Genomic DNA, 13,632 nt, shown 5'->3' with positions numbered 1-13,632 from the left:
TACTTGGACTGATGCTGGATGGCTTTGGCATTAAAGACACTTGTGCCTAGCCAGCTAAACTCTGCAAAACTGCTCTATAAAGAAACTTTTCTTAAGCAGTGCTTGTTATTTCTGTTACCTAATTTGCACATTCAGCGGCACACTGTAGCTGTTATGGAGTCGGTCCTATATTTCTGCAAATGGCAGCCAGCTGTCTTTCAACTCTGCAAATTTCTTTGCAGCTTATTTATAAACCATTGGAAGGCTGACCTAATGCTCACTTAGCACCCTGGAAACATGTGGTGGCATAAAGCTGCCAAGTCAAAGACTTACTGCATTTTTGTAGAAGAAATACAGCACCATGTTGGCGAGTCGGGAATAACACCAGTGGCCATGAACAAGCAAGAGCTTCTCCAAATGCCGGAACCTTGGGATTGCAAAGTCACTTGCCATCACCGCCTTTAGTGAAAGAAAAGTTGGAATCATTATTGTAAAGCATCACTTTCAACACCAACAGTGAATCTAGTTATTTTCTCAACTCATACAGTCAATGGAAATTGTACTGATGAAGAATGAAATCCATTACAGTGCATCTGAAATGCAGCTATTGCTGAATTGGTTTGGAATACTCGTGAGCAGACCCGACAGCGTGGTAGAACATGCAAGGCGATCCGCTCCTCACCCAAATGAGTTACAGTCTACATTCTAGACGGTGACAAGCAGCAGCAAAAAGCAAGAGGTGGGACAATGGGCTGGCAACTGCAGTTGCACAAGCATGAAAGCTCAGGGCCCGCGTGTGAACATCTTGGTGGCTGTAACATCTTTCTCCGTAAAAACTACAGGGTACTTACAGGGCAAAATAAATTTCCAGAGAATACAATAAGAAAAGCATAATTAAATGGTTGCATCATAATTACAGGACTTTAAAAGACAAAATAATAAAAATATTAGTTTTAATTACATTTGCAATCCTGGCTTATACAGTTTACTTGGCTGTCCTGGGTCATCAGTGTTTTGAGGGATTTGTAAAATTGCACGTTTTCTAAAACTGTCTGTGAAAAAATCACACTAGATGAGACTCCTCTGGGACTGTGCAGACTGCCAAATCACACTGACAAAATGAATCACTCCGTTTCTCTCTACTTCTGACTAAAATTCAGGGTACTGTCCATCTAGAGGAGACCTTCTTGTAAATTATGGTGTTATCACAGTGTTTTCATGATTGTCCTTATCCCCAGGATCACACTAAGATTTCATTTAATATTATTTTACATTTAATTTTCTATTTTGGTATCAACTTTCTTCTCACAGTTCACCAAAAACAAGAGGAAAGGTGAAAACCTCCAAAGGACCAATGTCTTCTTCACACTCTGCAGGGTATATTTCAGCTGTATTTTTACATGAGAAACATATTTTCTTTTAATTTTTCTTAATTCCTTTTGTCAGTAAATCATCAAAAGGGCTCAGTTTTCCCAAGTAAGTGCTTGTAGAAGCTATTAAAATAAACTCTAAAACAGTATGCAAGAGAAAGTGTAACAATGCATTATAATTTAAGCAGTAGATGTATATAAGCACTGGGACATTTTTTAATATGTTGACACATTCTGGGATTTCTCAGGTACTGAGATACACTTGTTACAACCTCCCGGCACAGAACAGTCTGATTTGTCTTACAGACATACAGCTGTCTTGTAGTTTGCGGAGAATAGAGCTGTGCTATGTCTGCTTCCTTGTCCTCCACCCCTCTCAGCCTATTCCAATGTTAAAACAAACCCATTGGTTTTTTTTTTTTTTTAATTTGGGCTTCTAACAGTACCTCACAACACACTGTGAGAAGTGTCAGGGATTTTTCTTTTTTATTCCATTTTGATTACAGCGAGGAACATAGTGAGGAAGATAGTGTTATCCAATTACATTTGCATGTTTATTTTGTCTCAAAATATCCCCTTGATTTTCACATTTTAATTTTTTCTTCTAGCTTTTTCACAGGAAAAAGTGATTCATGCTCCACATGTTTCCACAGAATGTGGAAAGAAAATAGAGAGTATTGCTGTTTTAGACATCTAAATGCTCAATGCCTTCTGAGTACCTGCATGTGTAAGATTCTGACAGTTGTTTATAGTAAAGAGGCCTGCATGGTTCCTTAGGACCTTGCAGTAAAGGAAGGGGTCTATAAACATTTTCCACTCTGTTGAACTTTCATTTAGAAAAAAACAGGTAGTTTAATGGGTTAATGAGCAAACAGTTTTCAGATCTGAATACGCTGCAAAAGCCAGGGGCATTTGAGGCGTGGTTATTGTAAGCATACGAGCTCAACTGAAAGTGGCGTAACAGGGAGAGGAGTAAAAAAAAAATGCTATGAGCACTATATGTCTGCATTAGGAAAAGAAGTGATCTGAATTAATACATAGATGATAGGAGCTGATAAGTTCATACAGATGATGATAAGACCCAAGGAGTTTGGAGCAGACTTCTTTGAATTGATAGGCTTGGAGGGGACCTCACAAAAACAGTCTCCTCTGGGCTCTCTGGAGCCTGGACTGACTGCAGAGTGATACTGCAGAAGTTATGCAAAGCTCTCAGGGCCTGGTGAAGGCTGTGGAACAACAACTACAGTTGGTATCAGCTTAATCCAAGACTTTCTTTTCTCCTGCCTTCTTCAGCCATCAGACTCATAGAGTCTATGGCTGAGATGCCATATGCACAACAAATATCTGAATATTTTTGTGGTAGCTTCTTTCCAGTCTAATTTACAGCTGCTGTCAGGCTTGAAGAAGCATTTGTAATAGATTGCAGGCCTGAAATCTGTCTGTTTGAAGAGCGCTGATGAACATACATTTTCCCTGGAGATTACTCTGACTGAACCCACTGGATGGTTACAAGAAGGAGAACAACTGTAATATCTCTGCTGGGCAAGGCTGCAGCCCATCTTCCCTAGTATCCAGCCTCCAACAGCAGTCAAGAGAGCATGCCTGCAGAAGAGTGTATGAATAAATAAGAAAAACACCTACTGTCTTTTCTTCAGACTACTATCTTAGCTTCTGGTGATCTGCATGTCAGGAAATGCATGAAGTTGACATCCAAGTTCATAGCTCAGTTAAATTTTTGTTTCATATATTTGTGTGTTGACCCAAATAAATTACAGCATTCATGAAATCCCATGGAACAAAATTCTACAGCCAACTTGTGCACTGTGAGAAGGAGGCCCTTCTTCCCTTTCAAGCAAAACATCCAGCCAGTGTTGCAAAAAATGCAGTGTGGGTCAGAGAACCACTCACCCGTAACTAAGTTAAGAATACTCATCTGCTCTGGTCCTCAGGATGGAAACACTTCCTATCTTCTCTGAAGAGCTCTTTGACATATGCACAGCTACTCTATTTCCTCATGCAATCAGTCTGCACCCAGCCCAAATACAAGGCAGGCTGTGGAAATGAGGCATCTTCCTCATTCTCTGTGTCTTATTGCCATGTCTGGTGCTAACGCTGCAACCGAATTGCACTAGCGGTAGAGGAGGCAGAGGTAATAGGTAATACAGTAGGTAATACATCTCATACATATACATCCTCTCTTCTGGGGATGGGAGAAATGCCTCTTATACAGTGCTAAATACAATAATCACAGGCTGAACACATCCAAAAGACTACAGGGCAAGTCTCCTTATCTTGCTGTTCCCTGTGGCAGGAAATGGGGAGAACACCAAGACTTGGAATAGTGTGTAGAGAGCTGTGGTTCTGCTAAGGGCTGCAATTTTCTCTTTCTTCACTGTTCTGCTCTCTGAATAGGCTGAGTGAGCAAGATGTGTGGGTGGCTGGGCTAAGGGTCACCACCACACCATGCTTATAAGCTGCATCAACTGGATGGGCTTGTGCAGCTACTCCACAGGAGAAGTACACCCAAGCAATACAGGAGAGAGGAGAATAAAAGCCAGAATAAGGTGAACCTTTATTTCCTAAACTGTACATAGCTGAGCTTTTTTTTTCCCCTTTAAACCAGTATTGAATAAATGATTTCTTAAACCATATTGCTTAGAGGGACCTGGTAAGTTGAATGTTCTGAGAAGGTAGCAAGTTTAAACTCACCACAGATCTGAGAACAAGCTCAAACTCAAGATGTGCAGCTGGCACTCCTGAGCACAGCTTGCCACTTCTCCCTTACCTGCGCTGTCTATCCAAAGGCAGCTTGGTCAAGCTGATACATGGGAAGTGCCTATTTCAGCCTTTCATGGGAGTGCTTTTCACGGAACGAGCAACATTACCTGCATGCCTTCTTGACCAGAGATCCCCACGCCAACATCTGCCACTTGGATCATGCTGACATCATTAGCACCATCACCTAAAGATGACAAGATAAAGCTTTGTTGTCACTAGTAGACCAGGAACAGTTAGCAGCAGCAAAGCAAAGGAAAACCAGTTGTTACTGCGTGTTGGCTGAGTATAGTAAGGGAGATGTGTACTGAGTGCTGGGTGAGTATAGTAAGGCAGATGTGGCGTAGGAAAGAATCCATCTTTGGAATGTAAGGTTCAAAGCCTGGCAAAACTGCAACAACATTCTGATCTTTGTAGACTTCTTTTTTTTTTTTTTTTTTTTTAAATCATGGAAAAGTAAAAATAAAACAAACACCTCTCTTTTTAGTAAGACCTAAAGTTCAAGTATCTGGCCTGAACTCACAAATACTAAAACACTGGAAGGCTGAGAATGAGCTTCCTCATACTTCCACTTCCTGATTAACTGTCTGCCTGCAATCAGGTATGACTAAGAATGAAATGTGCAAGGAGGCGTAAAGCCAAAGAGAATGTCTACACAGCAAAAAATACAATAAAATTAAAAAGTAGATGAATTCTTGACTTGGGTTGACCAGTCTGAGATCTTTAATACACCCACCACAGGTAGACTTAACTATAATGGATGCACAGTCACCATACCTTGCTCTGCTTCCAATCATGATGCCACAAGTGATAGGTGCCATAGAAAGGATACCAGAATGGGATAAGTATCTACTCTTAAATTTACAACCAGTGTGCTAGTGGAAAATTAAACTGTATTAGCTGATGATGAGACACTTGGTTTTAAACTTCAGTGGCCACATCTCACTCCAGTTTCCCTGCTGTTGGCACATATAAGAGTGGTATCTGCTCACCTGACAAAGCTGATGTCTTTGTGACTGTGTGACACGACCCCAAGTTAGCTCATGTTGGCTAAATAGGAGGACGTATACAGTTAGGCTTTTAAGCCAGAGCAGGAGCTTGAGTTCAACTTACAGGCTCAAGATGCTTGGAAAGAATGAAAACACAAGCTGTCCAGTCTCCACTAGTGTTTTTAAGCGTAATTCAAATTAACCAGCCAGAAGTTTTTGACAACATATGCAAATGATTATGTCCACAGTCAGTCAGCCAAAGATATAAATTCAGTATGAGGAAGGCATATTTGAGCTAGACATAATATAGTGATCATGAGGATTATTATAACCATCACACATTTGGTGATGTGGATGTCACAGCAGTCTGGCAATTATTATCTGTACTTAAGGTTTCTCATGGGCAGGTCCAACCCACACGTGTTGCTACTATGGTTAGCCAGGACAGGTAGATGAAAGCTAGTGTGTTTGTGCTACAATCATATCTTCTAATGCAACATGAGCCTAAACTTGAGATAGGAAAAGAAGAGCTGTTTTTTTCTTACGTAAAAATCATGCAAACATGGAAGATGCTGCAAGATTTAAAACAGGGTGACTGACAAAATCTCTCCTTCACCAGCTGAGCGATTAGCTGGGAAGGAGTGTAAGCGCTGGCACAATGCCAGTCATAAATTCCTTCTCTGTACTGACAAGGCCAACTCATATCCTAAGCTGTATGGCCAACTTTTGATGAAAAATGGAGAACCTTGAGTTTAAACTTGATTGGATGAAATAACACTAAGCCCAATGTTGTTCTGTGTAATACAGTGACTGCAAAATGGTGTTCTGCACAGCATCAGCTAACCCAATTCTTCACAGCTGTGCTTGGACATGCAAAACCTCATAGGATACCTGGGTCCCGATTACCTAACTTCTGTAGGAATATATCCCAAATATTACTCCAGAGTTCTATCTTAGTTTTGAATGAATATGTCCAACACATTTTCAGACAAAACTGGAAGGCTATTTGAGTTGTGAGGCAGTTGGAAGGGTCCGATTGCAAGTCAAACCCCCCAAATTCTCAAGGCACAGTATACATCAAGGCAGGCTAGTTTAAACTGAGATATTTACCTATTGCCAAGGTCATTGCTTTGAGTTTGTCTCTGACTAGTTTCACTACCATGCTCTTTTGGAGTGGGGTAGAGCGACAACACAGTACTGAGCGGCATTGCTTGGCTAGTGCAAGAAATTTATCTTCTAGTGTAGGTTCCAGGGCATAAGCTAGAGTCCTTCCATCAATCACTAGGCCCAAGCTGGAAAGCACAGGGGAAGAGGGTGGATAGAGAGGGGTGAACCCAACAGTCATGTTTCCAGTAGCTTCGTCTGTTGAGTTGTTTGAAAATTTAGACTCTACGCATTGCAGACACTGTTCCAGCAAGACAGCACATGTCTCCTGAAAAAAAAATCAAAATAAATATGCTTGAGAGAAAAGAACATGTATTCAAATGTTTGTGTTTGCTGTAAACTTAGGCATAAGGAATATGGGGAATGTGTTGTATTTGCTGCACTGTTAAAGTTTTAATTTTTAATAATCTTCTATTCGCTCTAAAGACAATTCTTGTAGAAGATATGACAGCAATGAGGACTCGAAATGCTTAAAATCTAATTCCTCTTTAACATGCAGTATTGTATGCTAAACTAATTTCTTTGAGCTCCTTCTCAGAATAACAGTACTGGGAAATTATATAATCAGTATCAGTACCAAGTTAAGTATGGTGATGAACACTATGTATACGCCTACAACTCAGATCAAATAGATATGCATTGTTAAAGGCCAATTAAAGGTTATTTAATCTGAATTCTCTCTCCTAGCCATACTCAACTAAAAGATGTTATTGAGAATATATGAACATTTAAAATGGAATGCTTTTGGTCTTACAGCAAAGTATAACAAAAAAGAAAGATCACGGAAAATCCATTTACCAGTTCAGTTGATACACTCAAGAATGGAAAATGCTGTTATCTTTTCTTCCTTTTCGAAAGAAATTGGAGCTGGATACTGCTGGCCTACCTCTCCTCTGCTGATCTGAGGTCCAATTTTATCACCCCATTAAAGGACTACAGCACTACCAGTCTGGTTCCTTGTATGTTAGACCATATCAGTAAACTCTTTGTGACTGTCTGCTTGCAACAAGTTGAGCACAGGAAAGATCAGTAATTCAGAAGAATTAGAGAAGGTCAGTTAGGAAGCAAGGCATTACTGCAGATGTGGTTTTCTGACTCTCAGTGATAGCATCGAAATTTAAGTATTGCTTCTATCTCCAGAGAAAAAGTCACCTGAGAAAACATGAATGACTGAGTTATCTAAGTACTACATTTCAGTGGTGTAAAATAAAGCACAAATTCTCAATAGGTAATCAATTGTTTTCTTCCTCAACACATGTTTAATAACAGGTTGCTTTTGGAGACCCATTAGTGCCAATAAGCAAAACTAGGGATGTTTTGAGAATGCATACCAAAGAAAGGCATTTATGCTGCTATGGCATATTTTCATTCATGGTGGAGCCCATGACACACAGTTACATGTCTTCAGTAAGTTTATGATACGTGACACTGTGACTTAGAAGCATGAATCACTGACAAGTATTCAAAGACATGTCCTACCTGAAAATTAACAGATGAAGCAGGAAAAGAAGAAAAAAAAAAAAAAAAAGAGGGAAAGGAAAAAAAAGCCATCAAACTTTTAATTGTACAAGTTGAAAATAGAGCAAAGCTATTTCACAAGTAAGCTTGTGTATTGGGTCTGCTTACTGGTGATTCAGCATTCAAAGTGATGATTTCTTCATCATGATCTAGTAGCTTGCAGGCATATGCAATATTAACAGCTGTTTCTTGCTTGTCTCCAGTAAGAACCCAAATCTGCAACCCAGCTTTGCGCAAGTTTGCAATGGTTTCTGGAACACCATCCTGTAAACGGTCTTCAATGCCAGTTGCACCTAAGCACATAGAAAAAGCAAAATATTCCACATTAAATGAACACTTAGGGTTCACCTGAAATTGTAAGCTTGGATTTTTATAAAACCCAGCAGACACTTTTATTGGGAAACAGCCAAACTACCCATGGTTGCAAGATTCGGGAAGCTTTTTTGGAGTATCGAGAAAGAAGAGCAGAAAGTAGCTGGGGTAAACATCTGCATCAACAGTCAACAACAAATCCAGAATTCAAAACTCCAAAACCAATCTGATGCACTTCTAGTCTCAGAGGCTCACAAGACTGATATATCTTTGCTTATTGTCTCTCTGCTCTGTATCTTCACCACTTCTTGTGAATGTTGCTAGAGAAGATACTGTTGCTTCTAGGAGATTGTTTCTGTCCTTAAGGGTCTTAACTGCCTTTCCTCAACTAGAAGAGGCTAGGTCACTAGAGATTTTTGTCTTTTGAAGGGGAATGACAGCAGGACTGCAGCTTGGCAACAGCACATTAGGCTGCAGACATAAACCTTTTCCTGCCTTGTTGCTGCTTTTTGCTCTTGCAGAAAGACACTGGTTGCCAAGTGATATATAGCAGAGAATAAATCATAAACCTGTTGGCCATGATGTGAAAGTAAAATGTGGCTTTTTCATGCTTTCAATGTATCTTTCTACCTGGAGACTGAGTATCTTTCCTATGCTTTCATAAATCAATTGACAGAGACAAGATTTTCAAGCACTGTAGCCAAAGCCACTCAGGACCAAGTTCAGTGTCACCACTGATACATGAGTGCTCCACTGAGTTTCAGAGAGGCTTCAGTGTGAGGAAATGTAGGCCCTCACTACTAGAGAATGAAGTGACAGACATGCAGGTTACCTGGAACAACAGGAAAAGCAAAGTAAACTTTTCTCAGCTATTTATTATTCCTATGGTTGTTCCTTGAAAAAAACGTTTAAGCAATAAAGTCCACCTGAATTCTGAGCACCAGTCACATAGGTGGAAACACCTACCAAACAGTGTACAAAGGAAAAGATATTCCTTTTCCAGACTCACTTTTTTATCCCACAACCTCATCATAAGTGATCATTGTAAGATACAAACCACAGTATGAGGTTCTTGGGGAATGACTGAATGGGTCGTTAATAGAAATAAGTGGCTAGAGCTCACTTGTTTCTCTGGCAGTTCAATTTTACTTCCCGCCCCGAGTGCTGCTAGAGTCAACAGGCATGGTGGGATCTTCCTGACTAATGTGGTCTGAATTAGACATCTCATGCTCCCCTTTAAGTCAGAGGAGAGAAAGACACTTCAAGGGCGTGATTCATCTAATCCTAAAGCAGGTATCTAAGACAGACCAAATGAACTGTGCTTCCTTTTTTTGTGTCTCCATTGGTTATATGGGGAGTCTTAGAGATATGTAGTAGATACATCAGAAGTTGAGTGAGGTGGATCTTGTCTTCCAGAGACTGGCATGTTGGCAATTAGTGAAGGTTGTTATCTCTAACAGTGTTATGGGTGTCCCAGTTTCTTTGCCAGAGAAAGCAGTTGGATGCTTGGAGTAATAGTGAATATATATACATTTTAGAATCTCAGTGCTTTCAACATTTCAACTCAGTAGAGGAAGATTATGACTTAGTTCTTGGAATACATTTTACATATACTGATTTTAACTGAATCATTATGAAGTACCGCAGTCCCCTTCCACAGAATACACAGGCCCTGAGTGCATGTGCTGAACCTGATGTATATGAGAGTTGAAGCCTCTCACAAATGCAGTTTATAAGCTCTGCTTTATGAGTGTCTCTGGTGCCCCTGGAGTCATGGAAGTCTCTGACGTGTTGAAGTGGCACTAAACTAACGAAATTCTGTAGACAGTTTGGGCCAAGTCCTCCTCCCGCTTAGAGCAGCAGTTCCCATTTATGATATTGTGTCAAATTCATCCCTGATATTACTCCACTCATTTCACTAGTGATAAAATGATGGCAGGAGCCAGGAAAACAGGGTATGTCTGTTACGTTAATTACAGCCCATTCCTTTGTGGTGCTGCACATGACAGCCATGACAAAGTCCAAAAGAAGCCAATTTCTGTACTGTCAGAAACCATTTAAGGGAAAGAACAGATTTCATAGCCAAGCTTTCAGATTTTTAACACATTTTAATTTCATGTCCAGCTCTCATTTCATTACCTAGCAGATGCAGATTCTTCTCTATCCGCAGTGCTGACTGAAACAGTTGTTCTTCACGATTTTCAATAGAGGACTCTGCTTCTAAATGACTTTTTAACCAACAGGCATACTCTTCCTTGCTGAGAACCTATTAAAAAGAGTATGTGAGGGCACAGTCAGTGTGATGCAGAGGCATTCATACTTTACAGAATGAAATGAAAAAGAAGTTATGAATCAAGAACAATAAATTAATAAATGCCTTCAGTAATCTTTGTCAAGACACTCCTTAAAAGCAAACTAAGAGCCTGAATTTACTTACTCTTTTTGCAATACAGAGGGTCCGCAGCCCATCTACAGCATACAGATTAAGGTAATTCTGGGTTTTGCTTTGTATTTTTTTTTGATGTTTGCCCCAAGGGTCATCTAGATAAGAATAAAAGAAGAAATCAGTGATTGAAAAATAACAGCAGCTGAATGGCCCCAAAGAATAAAAACTTGTCTACAGTACTCACTGTACTGGCACTTTGTAACTGATAGTTTTAAAGAGCTGCTGATGTCTCCTGGGAAACTCAAGTAAAACATTCCATTTAGAAAAAAAAATTCTTGTCTTTTTGTTCTATCTTTTCTGTCCTCTCTCTTCAAAAGTCATTGTGAATGTATGTTGTAAAGACATTCTTTTTCTTACACCTGGAGTGTTTGTTTGGCCTGAATACTTTAAGAAATCATGATATTCTTCACAGCAAACAATAATGCAGAAGGAGTATGATTTCAAATACACCACTAGCAAATGCTTCTCCACATCTCATCATATGCAGTAAAATGACACTTTCTTAAAAATAGCACTTCGTTTTCAACCAAGGTTAATATCTCAAAAGAACCAGAAACTGTGCTCTGTTTTGTATACCTATGTGTATGAAGGTACTTCTGTTACTGCTGTACTGATACTACCTATTGGCCTGAGTCAGTGCAAGAAGTTCTGGGTATGACTGTGATTTCATTTAGAAGAGAATTTGCACTTGCGCAGACCTCACAGGTAACTTCTACCTTGAATGCAGCAGCACAACTTCCACTTAGCTTTACTCTTCACTTAAAGCCATGTGTAAGAATTCAAAATCAGGACTGAACATCTGTTCCTTTTCTCTCTTTAGGTGTGATTGGTTCAATGTGTTCACACTGTGATCAAAAAGAGTAATGGATATGATGGTAACAAATTTTGTTCCATTTCATTACCTGAAATGATGTCTTCAAAAGTTATAAACAGGTGATATGCATCTTTTTTATCATCTAGGATCAAGACAGGTTCATGTACAATGTACTGTAGAAGCAATCTTAAGTAATATGAATTGCAGGGTTAGTACTAAAGTAAATGTACAAGCTGCTAAGTTTTTAGATTGGAACCACTGAGTGAGAATGACCGGTACCTTATGGCAGGTTTTTCTATTCCCTGATGTCATATAATACTTTTTTCTAAAGTCTGCATGGTTTTTTGGGGTGTAGAATCATTTCAGGATTATAATTTTGTAATTGGAGTTGTTCCTTAATGCAATATTTGTCTTACTGGTACTTGCACAGTAACCAGTCACAGAGTCAGGTGAATGCCACTCATCACCAGAAGTCTGAGCACCTGAAGAGACCTACTACATATGATCTCAGTTCACCATTGGATGTGCTCGACCATACTGAAAAACTATGGGCACTATACCTTATATTAATCACTTAATACAGGTATCTAAATTAGATGATACAATATCTTACTGTTTATACTTTCCAGTGTCCATCTTCCCAGTGTGCATTCATACCCAATTTGATCTTGCTATGTGTGACCATGTATATACATTTATGCCTGTCTGTCTATAAACTTGCACAGCATTCAGCACTTTCATATTTATACAGCAGCACAGTGTTTAACTGGGTGTTCAGAAGTTCCAGCACAAACATGTACAAATATTGATGTTGTAGGAAGGAAGGACCTGGGAGCTCAAAATCCCAATATTCTGGTTTTTGTTCCTGTTATCTCAACCATGTATCAGCACATTTCACTCACTGTATAGCTGTTTTCTCACCTTCAAAGACTGTCCATCCTCTCTAGGTCTGTAAAGCTGGGAGTGTTACACACCCAGCTGTTCTGAAGGAATCCATAAAGACTGTGGTATTTCAAGCATTCCTTCATTTTATTTCTATCCCTGATTAAGGTAATGTGGTGAATATTGGCAGGGATAGTCTGGTGAGCCTGTCCATCTATCTGTTAATGCTACCTATGCTATCACTACAGATTTTCTCAAAGCATCAAGACAGATATATTATTCCGGAGGAACATCCCTACAAATATTATTTGCAATTGGAAAGCCCATTCTTACACTATAGCTTGTGGCTCCAACACACACACTACAAGGTTCCTTCAGAAGCCATTAAACCAGCTTGCAACTAGATTCAGCTGCAACATAAAGTGGAAAAATGCATATACTAAACTGGCAGCCTAACACAGTTTCATTTAGCTTCTTTTCTATTTGTGCATGACAATCTTTTTGGCATATGTGACTTCGCTGTGTAATATAGGAAAATTTTTTTCTGGGAGAAGTACTGCAGCAAACCTTCTTGCAGGCTTCTTGTATTGGTGAGTCAGCTTTTTTAACTTTAGAAGAATAAAGTAGGCAAGCACTCTTCCTAATTTATTGTGTTACCTTACTATTCTAGAGAGAAATGCCATATTTCTTACATATCCCACAGAAAACTGTCTTATGGGAGTGGCTATTTCAGTCACTCATTGGTTTCAAATGGTACAAACTTGAACAGGTGCTTAAACACATCAAAAGTTGTTCCTATCACTTTAAGTGTTGTTAATCACTTCAGATCTGCCTGAGTACCACAGGCACTAATTCAGTGATCACAATGTTAAATGCTTATACCACCTTCAATGTACAAACACAGTCATTCTCTACAAGTAGAGATGTGCACACCATTTTCCATGCAAATTCTCAATTCCAGCATGGAAGACTGCATCTCCCTCCTCCACCAGCATATACATGAGAGCTAAACCCCTTCTAGCTCTTCATGTGTCTCATCAGTCTTGCCCTGAGATTCATCTTGTGCTCAGAAGTTACAAGGAGGGAAGGAATCTCTTGCAGACAAAACCCAGTTGTGGAGATTCTTTTCAGCTGGGATGTAGTGTCTATGCTGAGCACATGCACCACAGAAAGTGAAAACTGGCAAATAAGTCTTCTCCAGAAGAACGATAGAGAGCTAGTGGTCTGCTTGCTTCATTTCCTTCCATAATCTCAAGCTGCAGAAAGCCAGCCCAGTCATTGTTTTCTCAGTGACTTATGTTCTCAGTTTCTGTGTGAGTTGGTTATTGACTCAAACAGTAACTTCCTTATTTATGAACATGGTCACTCGTGAGATAAAGTAAA

At 39.6% G+C, this 13,632-nt stretch overlaps 1 protein-coding gene across 1 annotated transcript in view; it reads right to left on the bottom strand.

The window, feature by feature from the left end:
* The window catches only part of ATP10A (ATPase phospholipid transporting 10A (putative)), a 116,761-nt gene that overhangs the window by 9,116 nt on the left and 94,013 nt on the right, over positions 1-13,632 (bottom strand). Inside the window, exons 11-16 of the mRNA XM_074815015.1 lie at positions 10,545-10,648; positions 10,247-10,373; positions 7,904-8,088; positions 6,224-6,545; positions 4,235-4,311; positions 313-438 (exon numbers count right to left, since the gene is read on the bottom strand). Of these exons, the coding sequence (XP_074671116.1) occupies positions 313-438; positions 4,235-4,311; positions 6,224-6,545; positions 7,904-8,088; positions 10,247-10,373; positions 10,545-10,648 (941 nt within the window). The remainder of the gene's footprint in view (positions 1-312; positions 439-4,234; positions 4,312-6,223; positions 6,546-7,903; positions 8,089-10,246; positions 10,374-10,544; positions 10,649-13,632) is intronic.

The sequence above is a fragment of the Strix aluco genome, chromosome 2 (assembly GCF_031877795.1).
Source record: "Strix aluco isolate bStrAlu1 chromosome 2, bStrAlu1.hap1, whole genome shotgun sequence".
Taxonomy (NCBI): domain Eukaryota; kingdom Metazoa; phylum Chordata; class Aves; order Strigiformes; family Strigidae; genus Strix; species Strix aluco.
Note: the sequence above shows the minus strand (reverse complement) of the source record. Positions and strands in the feature narration are given on the sequence as shown.